General features: G+C 44.0%; 1 protein-coding gene across 1 annotated transcript; it reads left to right on the top strand.

Annotated features, from left to right (window-relative positions):
• Positions 1-9,052: 9,052 nt before the first annotated feature.
• Positions 9,053-10,111, top strand: LOC115091664 (olfactory receptor 52R1-like). Its single transcript, XM_029601827.1, has one exon. The coding sequence runs from the start codon at positions 9,053-9,055 to the stop codon at positions 10,109-10,111; it is 1,059 nt and encodes a 352-aa protein (XP_029457687.1).
• The last annotated feature ends 5,244 nt before the right edge of the window (positions 10,112-15,355 follow it).

Raw genomic sequence — 15,355 nt, 5'->3', positions numbered from 1 at the left:
ACATCTCTCCTATGATGAGAGGCTACACAGGCGAGGGCTCTCAGCCATCTCAGAGGTGACTACCTCCTCTTACCCACCTATAAATAAACTCCCACTCCCATCCCTACCCCAATCCTAAATTTCTTGTCATATTTGTTAGAGACAACTCTGTCAGTCGACACCTTCACCTGCTGAATTTCCATTTACCAACTTCTCCATAAGATCTAGCTACAGCAATGTAGCACCATTGTGGATGCAGGGCCGTTGAAGCCATGCTGCAATTTACAAGTGCTCTGTAGTATCATGCTACAGCAACGTAGCGCCATTGAGGACATAGGCCGTCGAATCCTTGACCCTTGGGTTATCCTGCAATTATCAACCCCCCTGCTACTTCAACCCGTCCTCTGAGATTAGTGCAAAGAGGGACTCTTAGAACACCTACATTCAAAACCTCCTTTAGTAAAAGTAAAAGAGCTTTTCCACCGCAGGCCCCAAACAGTGGAACCTGCTCCCACTGGACCTTAGGCTGGAACAATGCCCAATTACATTCAAGAAGAGACTTAAGACGCTACTGTTCAGACAAGCCTTCCCATAACACTTGTCCTTGCCTCATCCTCCACGGACCTTCTCTTCCTAAGCTCAGATGCCTAAGCACTTTTTCTTCCGCTGCCTAAGCTATTTAATATATGTATATTAGTTTCATTAAATCTATGGTAACCCTCTGCTACCCTCCCCCCCACCTTCCAACCCCCCTTCCAATCCCTCATTCCTACTCCCTCCCTCGGAATACCTTGTTACCCCAAAAAGCCAACTCTTATCAGTTCTTACCAGTTTTGACACGTTACTCCCCATGCTTAAGCTGTATCCAAGTTTTTCTCTCCCCCTGTTCTATGTAAGATAACTTTGTCACTGTTTTTTATGGTTGCAATGTAAACCGGAGTGATAATTAACTCTGTTATTTGAACTTCGGTATAGAAAAGTTATAAATAAATAAATAAATAATTTGATCCTGATTACCGATGAAGTTTTTCTGCAATGTAATGAAGTTCTGCTCCATTAAAGAACAGGTGTCGTTCATTAAGGATGCTAACACAATTTGAGTTATGTGCAGGCCAATCCAGGCTGTCAAAGACAAAAACTTGACCGGCAACTAATCTCGCAGTAACCCACTGATGTAACGTAGGAGCAGGAATATCACTCTACTTGGTATTCTCTACCAAGCCAGCTTTCAAGAATTGCACATGCCATGCACCCTGGGTCATGGTCAACCCCCGCCACAAGTCCACAGCAGTGACACCTCAGTTACTGAGGGCACCCCACTAACCTAGCTGCGGCCATATTCTAACAATTTTACTACTGCCTGCAAGAAGTATGGACTTTATAAATCCAATGACTCTTGTTCATTACTTGGAATGCCATGATCATGCCCTAGATACTGCTCATCACTGTCGATGGCTCTTCTTCAATCCAAGGGGGATATTGCAGGTTGGCACCAATGATGAAACTGCACCTGTTCAGTTTGGTAAGCCATTGGTAATGTTGTAAACATACTGAAAAACCATTGCCAAGATAATTCTGCCCCTCCAGAACCAAAGGAGATTATAGCAGCTTGGTACCAAGTTATGCAATTCAAGAAATTGTAATACATGCATATACAGCCAAGCGCCTGTCAAAAAACCCCATTCCAAAAATCCCACATGGTTTATTACGCCAAGTGTGCTTTATGTTGTATTAATAATAATAGAAGGGGAATATAAGGCAGGGTTCCACCCATCATATTTCTCAAACATAGATGAATAGAACAACACATAAGAGGAAAGCAAACTTGATTCAGACTGCCTGTGAAAGAGTCCACATCCACAGCGCAAGTTATGAGATGAAGAGACGTAGAGAAAGCAGTGGACCCATAGACTATGTGGTAGCATAACCACATCCTTGAGTGCGGGGTTGCAAAACCCGTATGAGATCAGCTTTTACTGTCGCTTCACCATCCTCAGCAGATAATCTGTAATGCTTCGGGGCCTAACCAGCATTCATTATTCTAGTGACATCTTGACCATTCAGAATGCTATGCAGGCCGACCTCTCCCTGACAGGTCACTCACTGGAGGCAGCTAGATGAGGCAGTGGCAGACCAGCATGGTACCGGTGGGATGTGCTCAAACACAAGTGATGCACAAGAGCCATACCTCAGTGACAAACAAGGAGGGTGGGAGAGGTGCTGTTCCTGATTCTTTTATTGCAGACAGTGGCATTACCATGAAAATGGCATGAGCAATAGGAATCCAGTGCAGTGCACACTTGCAGCACCTGGCAGTAAAGGAATCCCTAAGAGTGGGGGTCACAGAAGGAAGCAGGTTTGTCCTGCTATAACTTACGGAGAGGGGTAGCAAGGGGATGGGGGGATTTTCAGCAGAGTGTGACAGGCAGGCTGCAGCTCCATAAGACCCTGGATGCAGTCATGGCTCCTGTGCACCAGCTTATTCAGGATGGACTTCCACCTTTCTGATGATGCAGAGATTAGGGGTGCAGCAGACACCCCTTCACCAGTTATCTGTGGATGCTGGGTGAGGTGGGAGGTTTAGGGTTAGGCTTAGAGTTGCAGAGGCTCCAGACCTGGGTGTAGGACATGCGGTAGCACAAGACCTGAGCTGTGAAGGCAAACTGAGGTGTAGGGCACGGTTTTACCTCATGTGGAAGATCAGAACTGCCCTTGGAATGTAATCTGGTCCATGGCTACAGGAAAGCTAAGCAGAGCAGAGCAGAAACCAGGATGCGGGAGATAAGAAAGAGAGAATAAAAGCAACAAGAAGGTAAAGAATAGGAAAGGAAAAGGGAGAGAGAAAGAAAGTAGAATGTGGAGAAGAATGAAGGGGAAAAATGCAAAACAAGAGATAGAGAGAGACTCAGAGACCCCAGGAGGGAATTACAGTTACTCAACTCTCATTCAGCAGCAGAGGCTCCCAGTTGATCATGAAACTGCTGGGATTTGTAAGGAAGAAATATAAAGAACAGCAGATCACAGCCCGGGCTCCCAGATGGAGAATTCATAATCCAGCAGTGAGGAACAGAACATCACTCCTGCCACATCTGGATGATCGCACTCCCTCCTTCTGGTACAGATGCAGCTCTGGTAAGGAATCTGAACCTCTACGTATGTATTTATTAATAGGGACATACGCTGAGAGAATTAACCCCAGTAACAGAGTTTGGTGCACTTTTCTATGAGGTGGTTTTTGTTTTCTTCACTGGTGCTTTAATGCAGCAATGCTAGGTGCATTTATTAAATTATGAGTTTGTTCCATGGCCCTGTTAGCTCTCATGTTAGTCTTATTCCCTGCTCTCTTTTCAGGTCTTTATGTCATACACTGAATAAAAGGTTTCAGCCTCCCATGTTTTCCCTATTTCCCCTCAGTTGTGTTTGTGCCACAGGAGATTCCCACTTTGTATTTACCTCTGGATTTATTCACCTTCCTGAGTTTTGATGGAATGAAATCCTTGGGTACAGGACGCACTTTTCCAAAACTCAGAATCACCTTCCCTAACCACTTTATTAGTTAGATTCTCATCAGATTTATCTCAAAGTTATTTTATTTAACCTTGGTAAGGGAATTTATCAAAGTCATCTAAAGGGGGAAGCAAGGTGACCGTGCTGGACTTCCTCGGTGACACCGATCCCTCTCGGAGTGGCTAAAATGCGTTCTCGCTCCCACAGCCTGCGCAGTTGCTTGGAATGTGCTTATGTCGGGGAGAAAACAAGGCATCTACAAAAGGATTTCCAAACGTCCCCCTGATCCGCTGACTGCAAAAACAGCAGATGCAAGGTAAGCCGCCCTTAGATAATTCTGCACAGCAGACGTTCTTCTGATTTGATTTGCTTCCTCCCTGGTGAGTCTACAGGAGCTGCCCTGATGCCTTTTCCACTATGAAGGATGTGTTCAGATATTGTTTTTTTAATGTAAATTTAGTGTGATCTTTTCTAAGTCATTTTGAAAGGTGATTCAGATGCGTCTTACTACTTCTTCTGAGTGATAATTTGGAAATCATTGTTCATCTTCTACTTATAGAAGAGGACTTCAACTGAATGGAACACAAAAAGTAGGGATGTGAATCGTGTCCTCGATCGTCTTAACGATCGATTTCGGCTGGGAGGGGGAGGGAATCGTATTGTTGCCGTTTGGGGGGGTAAAATATCGTGAAAAATCGTGAAAAATCGTGAAAAATCGAAAAATCGAAAAACCGGCACATTAAAACCCCCTAAAACCCACCCCCGACCCTTTAAATTAAATCCCCCACCCTCCCGAACCCCCCCCCAAATAACTTAAATAACCTGCGGGTCCAGCGGCGGTCCGAACGGCAGCGGTCCGGAACGGGCTCCTGCTCTGAATCTTGTCGTCTTCAGCCGGCGCCATTTTCCAAAATGGCGCCGAAAAATGGCGGCGGCCATAGACGAAAAAGATTGGACGGCAGGAGGTCCTTCCGGACCCCCGCTGGACTTTTGGCAAGTCTCGTGGGGGTCAGGAGGCCCCCACAAGCTGGCCAAAAGTTCCTGGAGGTCCAGCGGGGGTCAGGGAGCGATTTCCCGCCGCGAATCGTTTTCGTACGGAAAATGGCGCCGGCAGGAGATCGACTGCAGGAGGTCGTTCAGCGAGGCGCCGGAACCCTCGCTGAACGACCTCCTGCAGTCGATCTCCTGCCGGCGCCATTTTCCGTACGAAAACGATTCGCGGGGAAATCGCTCCCTGACCCCCGCTGGACCTCCAGGAACTTTTGGCCAGTTTGTGGGGGGCCTCCTGACCCCCACGAGACTTGCCAAAAGTCCAGCGGGGGTCCGGAAGGACCTCCTGCCGTCCAATCTTTTCGTCTATGGCCGCCGCCATTTTTCGGCGCCATTTTGGAAAATGGCGCCGGCTGAAGACGACAAGATTCAGAGCAGGAGCCCGTTCCGGACCGCTGCCGTTCCGGACCGCCGCTGGACCCGCAGGTTATTTAAGTTATTTGGGGGGGGTTCGGGAGGGTGGGGGATTTAATTTAAAGGGTCGGGGGTGGGTTTTAGGGGGTTTTAGTGTGCCGGCTCACGATTCTAACGATTTATAACGATAAATCGTTAGAATCTGTATTGTATTGTGTTCCATAACGGTTTAAGACGATATTAAAATTATCGGACGATAATTTTAATCGTCCTAAAACGATTCACATCCCTAACAAAAAGGGACTTATTCAATCATCCCTATGCACTATTCTATGATTACCTATATGATGCACATTAGGTCAAAGAAGTCTTGAAGCACGGAGCTTTCAATATGCAAAAAATGCCAACGGTTTCAGGTCACGATATAGGAGAATCTCCAAATCAGCCCTAATGCAGTTTCAGAGCGAAACATTGGCCTCATCGGCATTTTCTTCATGCTGAAAGCTTCGCTTTTAACAATTCTTTTCACTTGATGGGCGTCATACAAAAACTCAGAGAAAAAGGCATCAGGATTATTCCATAAGATAAGTCCCATTTTTTTGTTCCATTCAAGTCAAGACATTTTCTGTCACTTGAAAGAGTGATTTTGAATGATTTCGAAAACCTGGTTTTCAGTGAGGTCTGCCAGCACAAGAAAGATCAGCATTGATAAGACTCATGTGTTTCCGCACGTCTACGATTTAAAGGCGTCAGGTAAAAGAGCTTTCATTTGATTCACGATCTGATGTTTGGTGCGCATCAGACAAATTTTATTCAGCAAGATTATACGGAATTTCAGACAGAAGGAACCTGTAAAAGCTTTTTGGTTTCACGTGTGGTTCAAGAATCATAGAAACTAAAACAGAACATGATGAAGGTTTTTTAGTCCTATGATTGATGTTACTGAGTGCGACCATCGGGTCTTCAAACAGTTTCCACTCAGGTCGGAGAGCTTTTTCTCCCACATAAATATTTATATTAGATTGTTGGGAAGTCATATCTGGGTTCTGTGCACTTTGCTAGTGTCCCTTTCCCCTAGTTTGTTTGGCTTTTAATTATTTCAACATTATTTTTCTGGTGGTGCACACTTGAAATCTTTTTTTAATAACAAGGAGGATTGCTATACCAGTGACAATTCTCTGTCACTGTCTCTCACACTCCCCCTCGCCCATTCATTTTCACTCACCCAAATACCTCTTTTGGTTTTTGGCCACCTATGGGATGGAGTCCACTTGTGGCCTCTTTCTTTTCTGTCTTTAATTCCCCACTCTCCCCTCCACTCCCCAGGAAGCTGGGCCATTGCTCCTTGAAGGCACAGCCAAGCTTCCCTACCTCCTTAATCCAAAAGGAGCCACATTATACAGGCAAGAATTACCCACAGCGGACGCGCTTAATCAGACAAGGAGAGGAGGAGGAGGTTGCATTCAAGCTCCTCCCTCTCTCTCCTCTTCCCTCACAGCCTTTCAGTTCATCGCCTCATTGGCTGCCGGTCCCTATCACTCAGCCTTGGGGGTCCTCTTCTCTTCTTCACCCTCTGTGCCATGAGATCTGCTGCAGCTGAACGTGGGAGGAGGAGGAGGAGGCAGCACTGTGCTTCCTCACACTGCAGCTTGCCTCCTTGTTGGCCACAGTTCTCCATTGCTCAGTTCTAGGATCCTCTTCCTCTCTAGTCTACCAATTGGTTTGGTTCCACCTGAGGTCTGTTTCTTCTCTTCCAGGGTTTGGTCACTAGCAGTCTTGGGGTCATCTTTATGTTCTTGGGATCCTGGTTTGAAGAAGTCTGCTGGGGTTCTTCCATCTCCGATAGGCATGATTGGCTCCAGCCCCAACGTCATTCTTGATCTGCCTGCCTGATGTTGCACACCTCAAACAGATTGAGGAAAGCGTTAATGGGCCGGGGATAAGGGAGGGAGAGCACAGGGTGGGGAGTTGTATAAAATGTGGTGAGAGAACATAATTTGCCTTTCCCTGCAACAAATAATAAAAAAAAAAGAGTTCAGTCTTCACTCTTATTATCCTCCAATTGCATTTGTCTGCTTCTGCTGCACAATGATGATGTCATCAAGATGTCCCTACGTTTGAGTGTGCTTTGTTTCTAGTGATCCCAGCATAGAAGGGGAAGATGTAACCACATGTAAGCCTGATGGAATTTTGGACAAAAATGTCACTTTTCTGGCTAGATAACTATGTATTTATTGTTAAACAAATGTATGTTATGCTCAAGTTGCTTGATTTTTCCAAAGATCTTTTTATCTGAGGATCCAGGTCAAAGAACTGAACACCTGCATGGTACAAATTCAGCTAAGTACTTTTTATATATAACTACATTCAGTACTTATTTAGTAAAAAAAAAAAAAAAAAATATATATATATATATATATATATATATATATATATATATATATATAGATATTATATATATATATATATATATATATAATATATATATATATATATATATATATATATATATATATATGAAACTGAAATTTGCATCCCATTAGTATTCTTCAGTGCCTTAGGTAAGTGTGAGGGACAGGACCCAGAGGAAGGCAGCTCTACCATGAAAACAAAACCCTATTAACTAATGAAGAAAGACTTGCCCTTTGCAGATTAAGAAGCTGGGAGAAACAAGAAAGTGGAAGTGATAGGACATCATGTGACAAGCCCTGGAGCCATTAGAAGCAAGGCAGAACCTTTAGATATAGACCGGCAGCCAGGAACCAGATGAGACATCCTGACTAAAGAACCAAGAGAGCCAACAAGAGCCGCTGGGCAGCTGAGGCACATGAACTGGTAGAGAGAGTTGCTGTCTGAAGCCTGAACCGTTTATTTTTCTTTGCCGGTATTTTGTGCATTAGCTGCCTGAGTGCTTGTAGCAACAGTTAAAAAAAAAGTGCAGATGCAAGAAACCTGAGTTCAGATAAAGGACAACCTGTGGCAACTTTACTGAAAAGAAGCAATCTTAAACCCAAAGTCAGAGAGGGCATAGCTCATACTTATCCACAACCATCAGACCCTCAAATCCCTTCCCACCAATGACCCTATAGCCCTCTCTCTCACCTCACAACCCTCAGTTCAAAACCTCGGCGTCTTAATCGACCCATTACTGAACCTATAAAAGCACATTAGCTCTGTACTTAAAGGTGGCTTTTATAAACTCAACATCATAAAAAAGCTCAAGCCGCTGCTCCACACGCATGACCTTAAAACGGTCATTCAAGCCACTTTGTTATCCAAGTTAGATTACTGCAATTCGCTATACCTTGGCCTCCCCTACTCTACCATTAAACCCTTACAGATCCTCCAAAATGCAACGGCAAGGATAATTAGCAATGCTGGAAAAACAGACCACATAACCCCTATCCTCAAGGACCTGCACTGGCTCCCCATCCCATCACGCATCCTCTTTAAAACACTCACCATCATACATAAAGCTATATACAAAGATAACTCCACTTGGCTCAGTGAACCCTTCCGTCTCACACAATCCACCCACCCCACCAGAGCAAACCACAGATGTACTCTGCAAGTCCCACCCCTTAATAGGGCTCGACTAACTTCAAATAGGGACCGTACCCTCTCAATTGCAGGCCCAACCCAATGGAACGCACTGCCTTCAAACCTCCGACTGGAGTCATGCCCAAACAAATTCCGAAAAATGCTAAAAACCTGGCTTTTCCACCAAGCCTTTCTGGACTAACTTTGCTACAAACATCCCTCACCCTGCAGCTATGTAAATAATTTATCTCTTTCCCTCCACCCCAGTCTTTGTAAATAGCTTCCTTTATTACACTCCCCTCCCCCCTCTTGTTTTTTAGCTATGCCTCGGGCTCTCAGTTAGAGCCCCTTCTAATTCTTGTTTTGCTGGTTGTCCACTCCCACTACCCGTTCAATATACTTTCCACCTCCTGTAATAATGTAAACCAATATGATGTGTATTTTAATGTCGGTATAGAAAAATCTGTTAAATAAATAATAAATAAATAAATAGCTCACATGCTTGCAGTAAGCAAAACACAGGATTTTACACGTTTATTTCTCATCTGTATCACATGTCTCTTATTTCCAGGAGACAAAACTGACCTGATACTTCACAGGATACTGAAGACAGCTGCACATCATGTTATCTGTGAATGGCACTCTCGTCCGCCCATCAGCATTCATCCTCACTGGAATCCCGGGGCTGGAGGCTGCACACATCTGGATCTCTATCCCATTCTGCGTGATGTACATCATGGCTTGTATTGGAAACTGCACTATTCTGTACATTATAAAAACTGAGAGGAGCCTTCATGAGCCCATGTATTACTTCCTTTCCATGCTGGCTGCTACTGATCTGGTTTTATCTACTTCCGTAACACCTAAAATGTTGGCCCTGTTTTGGTTCCATTCCAATGAAATCTATTTTGACTCTTGCTTGATCCAGCTGTTTTTTATTCATTGTTTTACTGCCATAGAATCAGGGGTTTTTATGGCCATGGCCATTGACCGCTATGTGGCAATCTGCAACCCTTTGAGACACTCGGTCATCCTATCCAATGCCATCATAGTAAGGATGGGACTGGTGATATTAATCAGAGCTTTGTTCTTAACAATCCCGATTTGCTTTCTGGTGACGAGGCTTTCATTCTGCTCCAACAAGGTGATCTTGTTTTCCTACTGTGGGCATTTTGCAGTGGCTAAACTCGCCTGTGCAGATTCATTAATCAACACTTTGTATGGACTAATTGTCCCAATTTTGATTGGGGGGTTTGATGTGACTTTTATTGTCTTGTCTTATGTGATGATTCTGAGGGAGGTCTTCAGGTTTCCATCATGGGCAGCACGCCTCAAAGCCTTCAGCACCTGCAGTTCCCACATTTGTGTCATCCTAACCTTCTACATCCTGGCATTGTTTACATTTCTAACACATGGATTTGGTCACAACATTCCTCTTTCTGTCCATGTAATCATGGCCAATCTTTACCTCTTACTGCCTCCCATGTTCAATCCCATAATTTATGGTGTGAATACCAAACAGATCCGTTGCCAGATGCTAGCAATGATCCACTGTTACCTTGCAATGGGCTGCAAACAGTGTCAGAAAAAAGGCACCAACAGTTCTCTTTCCTATGCAAATAATGAACTCAGCAATCCCTCAAAAAAACGAAAAAGTGAAAAAGTATTTAGCTCTGGATGATTCATCTGCTCACTGTCACCGCAGCTCTGTTCAGAATATGGGCCCCTGCATCAGGGAAAACTATTTGCCAAACTCACCGCAACATTTATTTATTTATTTATTTATTTTTTTACTTTTCTATACCGACGTTCCTGTAAAAAATACAGATCACATCGGTTTACAATGTAACTGCAAAATTCCCTCAGGGGCGAATTTTGCATACTCCGAAACATTTATAAATGAAACATACTCCGAAACATTTATAAATGAGCCGCTGATGTCGGTCGGGCATTGCATTCTGAACACAGCAGCGGGTATAGTGTCTGATGTGATGTTTTGGAGAACCCAAGTTTGTTTTTGTTAGATTTACTTCTTCCCTTCCAACACTGCTCAATGAACCATTAGAATGATCTCTCTTCATATATTTTCCCTTCTGACTCTTATTAGACAACACAATCTCAACTACTTCAGTATTTCCCTGTGATCCTCCACATCCCCGATATGTACAGGTTAAATGCTGATGGAATATCCTTTGGCTTGAAAGCAGGATGCAGCTCTTTTGAGAGCAATTTTCACAAGTGTTGCTGGTTTACTTTCACTTTTCCTTCTGATCATTGCTCTGTGCTCCATTAATATCTGAGTTCTCTGTGAAGTAGAACTGCTCAGTTTATACCTTTCTCTAGGTCTGTTATTATATAATAATTATAATTGGTTCCTTGCAAACTGTTTGTTTTTTAAGATCCAGTATAACTGCATTTCTATTTTGTATAGCTGTTCTTTAATAATCTGCTTAATATTGGCACAGAAGTGCTGAGGGATCTTTAATAGCTTAAGGACGAATAAAGTTCCAGAAAGTGTCCTGCTCTACTCAGCTTGTCCCAGGTTCAACTGTTTGTTTCCCTTCCACCCTACCCCTCTACCCACCCACCCCTGGCCTTAGATTCTAATATAGACTGACTAAATTAGCATTAGCAACAAGATAAATTAGTAAATTGTTACCATCTAAGAATCACCAACCCAAAACTTTACCAATATGAGAACTATCCGTTGCAACTGTTGTAGAGCATTTATTCTGAGGGAAAGCATCTGGAGACTTGGAGCTTGCCCAATCTGTGCACAACTCTCTTCTATGAAAAAGGAGCTGACTGAGGTTAAAGCTCAATTAGCTTTAATTACAAGAAATACACCCACATTGCATTACTCAGAAAATAATTCCCCAATACCAAAGAATAACCAGGAGTCAAGAAAAAGAAATACAGTAGACTCAGGTAGGATTACACATGTGTCCCATAGTCACCCATTCGTGACAGATTTGCAGCCAACAAGTATACCCCCCCCCCCCCCCCCGCCCACTCAAGCAGGTCATTAAGTAAATCATTAAAAACCAGGATTACAGTGGGCTCTGGTAGAATTGGACCAGTTACTAGGAGACACACACAGTATCAAATGCAACAAGAACAAAAAGCCTTCCCTATATTAATAACTGAAGTCCTAGAGAAAAACATTGAAGTGTTACCAGAAAAGAGAGAAAACCAATGCATGCAGAATTTCAAGATACATAACCAAAAGAAAAAGCAAATTGAGATGGATAACTCTGGCATCAGTGGCACAACTGCAAAAGGAAAGAGTGAAGTGAATAACAAATCTCAACTAAAGTCTCATAAGGAGTCCAGGAAAAGCAATAACCTTAAAGAGAGTACCTGGAAAGCTATGACCACAAATGCTCATAGTTTGGGAAATAAAATCCCAGATCTGCAGGCCCTAATGACAGAGGCAGAAGTGGACATTGTTGCTATCACAGAGACATGGTTCACAGAATCTCATGATTGGGATACGGCAATACCGGGCTATAACTTGTTAAGGAAGGACAGAGAGGATAGAAAAGGGGGAGGTGTGGCTCTTTATGTCAGAAATAATATCCAAGCATCTGAGCTGCAAGGAAGTTGGGGCAAGGAAGAAGCACTATGGGTCAACCTAAAAAAAGATGACGGAGCATCCATTTATATTGGAGTGGTTTACAGGCCTCCAAACCAAAAGGAAGAGCTGGACAGAGACCTGGTTGAAGACATCCATAAGATAGGTAAGAAGGGAGAAGTGGTGATCGTTGGTGACTTTAATATGCCAGATGTAGACTGGAAAATCCCATCTGCAGAATCTAAAAATAGTAGAGCAATAGTGGATGCCATGCAAGTAACTTTGTTCAAACAAATGGTATTAGAACCCACGAGAGAAGGCAATATACTCGACTTAGTGCTCACTAATGGAGATAACGTCTCTGATGTCCAGGTGGGCGCCCACCTCAGCACCAGTGATCATCAAACGGTATGGTTTAATATCACTAAAAGAATATGGAAAAGAAGTATAAAGACCAGAGTTTTACAGTTCAAAAACACGGACTTTGACGAAATGGGGAAGTACCTAGAGGAAGAACTAAATGGATGGGAGAATGAGAGAGATGTGGATCAGCAGTGGACCAATCTAAAAGGAGCAATCACCAAGGCAACTACTCTTTATGTTAGAAATGTAAAGAAAAGCAAAAGAAAAATGAAACCTATCTGGTTCTCAAACGAGGTGGCTGACAAAATTAAAGCTAAAAGAACAGCATTCAAGAAATATAAAGGATCCCAAAGGGAGGAGCACAAAGAAGAATATTTGATTCAACTGAGGGAGACGAAGAAATTAATCAAGTTGGCAAAAAGTCAAGCGGAAGAGAGGATTGCCAAGGAGATAAAAAATGGTGACAAAACATTTTTCAGATACATCAGCGAAAAGAGAAAAGTCCATAGTGGTATAGTGAAATTGAAAGGTGGAAATGATCAATGTGTGGAGAGAGACGAAGAAATGGCAGAAATATTAAATGAATACTTCAGCTCTGTGTGCACTAAAGAAGACCCTGGAGAAGGACCATTTCTACACAAGAAGCTGGAGGGTAGTGGAATAGATGAAAATCATTTTACAGTAGAAAATGTATGGGAAGAGCTAAAGAATCTGAAAGTGGACAAAGCCATGGGGCCTGATGGGATTCATCCAAGGATTCTGAGGGAGCTCAGAGATGTGCTGGCGGGTCCGCTGTGTGACCTGTTCAATAGATCCCTAGAAACGGGAGTGGTGCCGAGTGATTGGAGAAAAGCGGTGGGTGGTCCCGCTTCACAAGAGTGGGAACAGAGAAGAGGCTGGTAACTACAGACCGGTTTAGCCTCACTTCGGTGGTGGGAAAAGTAATGGAGTCACTGTTGAAAGAGAGAATAGTGAACTATCTACAGTCCGGAGAATTGATGGACCAGAGGCAGCATGGATTCACCAGGGGAAGATCCTGTCAGACAAATCTGATTGACTTTTTCGACTGGGTAACCAAGGAATTGGATCAAGGAAGAGCGCTAGATGACATCTACCTGGATTTCAGCAAAGCTTTTGATACGGTTCCACACAGGAGACTGGTGAATAAAACAAAAAGCTTGGGAGTGAGTGCCGAAGTGGTGACCTGGATTGCAAACTGGTTGACGGACAGAAGACAATGCGTGATGGTAAATGGAACTTTCTCTGAAGAGAGAGCGGTCTTAAGTGGTGTACCACAAGGATCAGTGTTGGGACCGGTCCTGTTCAATATCTTTGTGAGCGACATTGCGGACGGGATAGAAGGTAAGGTTTGTCTTTTTGTGGACGACACTAAGATCTGCAACAGAGTGGACACGCCGGAAGGAGTGGAGAGAATGAGACGGGATTTAAGGAAGCTGGAAGAGTGGTCGAAGATATGGCAGCTGAAATTCAATGCCAAGAAGTGCAAAGTCATGGATTTGGGGAGTGGAAATCCGAATGAACTGTATTCGATGGGGGGGGGAAAGGCTGATGTGCACGGAGCAGGAGAGAGACCTTGGGGTGATAGTGTCTAATGATATGAAGTCGGCGAAACAATGCGACAAGGCGATTGCAAAAGCCAGAAGAATGCTGGGATGCATAGAGAGAGGAATATCAAGTAAGAAAAGGGAAGTGATAATCCCCTTGTACAGGTCCTTGGTGAGGCCTCACCTGGAGTACTGTGTTCAATTCTGGAGACCGTATCTACAAAGAGACAAGGACAAGTTGGAAGCGGTACAGAGAAGGGCGACCAGGAAGGTGGAGGGTCTTCATCGGTTGACGTACGAGGAGAGATTGAAGAATCTAAATATGTACACCCTGGAGGAAAGGAGGAGCATGGGTGATATGATTCAAACTTTCAGATACTTGAAAAACTTTAACGATCCAAAGACAACGACAAACCTTTTCCAACAGAAAAAAATCAGCAGAACCAGAGGTCACGAGCTGAGGCTCCAAGGAGGAAGACTAAGAACCAATGTCAGGAAGAATTTCTTCACGGAGAGAGTGGTGGATGCCTGGAATGCCCTTCCGGAGGAAGTGGTGAAGTCCAAAACTGTGAAGCACTTCAAAGGGGCATGGGATAAACATTGTGGATCCATCAGGTCCAGAGGACACGTATAAAAGAGCAGGTAGCAAAACACTGCACGGAGCGGCAGTAGCCACAGAGGCATTCACGGAGCGGGATGCCAGTGGCCAGTGGTAGGTGTCCACCTTCATGGAGCGGAAGGATGTAGGGCTGTCATCTCCCAATTAAATAAAAAAAAAACAAAAACAAAACAGGGATGGGATCCATCAGGTCTAGAGGACACATATAAAGAGCAGGTAGTAAAATACTGCACGGAGCGGCAGTAGCCACAGAGGCATTCACGGAGCGGGATGCCAGTGGCCAGTGGTAGGTGTCCATATAAAGAGCAGGTAGTAAAATACTGCACAGAGCGGCAGTAGCCACAGAGGCATTCACGGAGCAGGATGCCAGTGGCCTGTGGTAGGTGTCCACCTTCACGGAGCGGAAGGATGGAGGGCTGTCATCTCCCAATTAAATAAATAATTTAAAAAAACCCAGGGATGGGATCCATCAGTTCTAGAGGACGCATATAAAGAGCAGGTAGTAAAACACTGCATGGAGCGGCAGTAGCCACAGAGGCATTAACGGAGCGGGATGCCAGTGGCTGGTGGTAGGTGTCCACCTTCACAGAGTAGAAGGATGAAGGGCATCCATCTCCCAATTAAAAAAAAAAAAAGAAAAAAACAGGGATGGGTTCATGGGCTATAGGTATTACCAATTATTAGGCTTTTCAATATTTGATGATAGTTAATGTGACTTTCAAGGCATGCTTCACTTTCGGTGCATGTCCGGCATAGCTCCCTGCTTCAATGACAGGGGAAAAGAAAAACTGATACTTCACACAT

This window comes from Rhinatrema bivittatum, chromosome 5 (assembly GCF_901001135.1).
Source record: "Rhinatrema bivittatum chromosome 5, aRhiBiv1.1, whole genome shotgun sequence".
Classification (NCBI taxonomy): domain Eukaryota; kingdom Metazoa; phylum Chordata; class Amphibia; order Gymnophiona; family Rhinatrematidae; genus Rhinatrema; species Rhinatrema bivittatum.
Note: the sequence above shows the minus strand (reverse complement) of the source record. Positions and strands in the feature narration are given on the sequence as shown.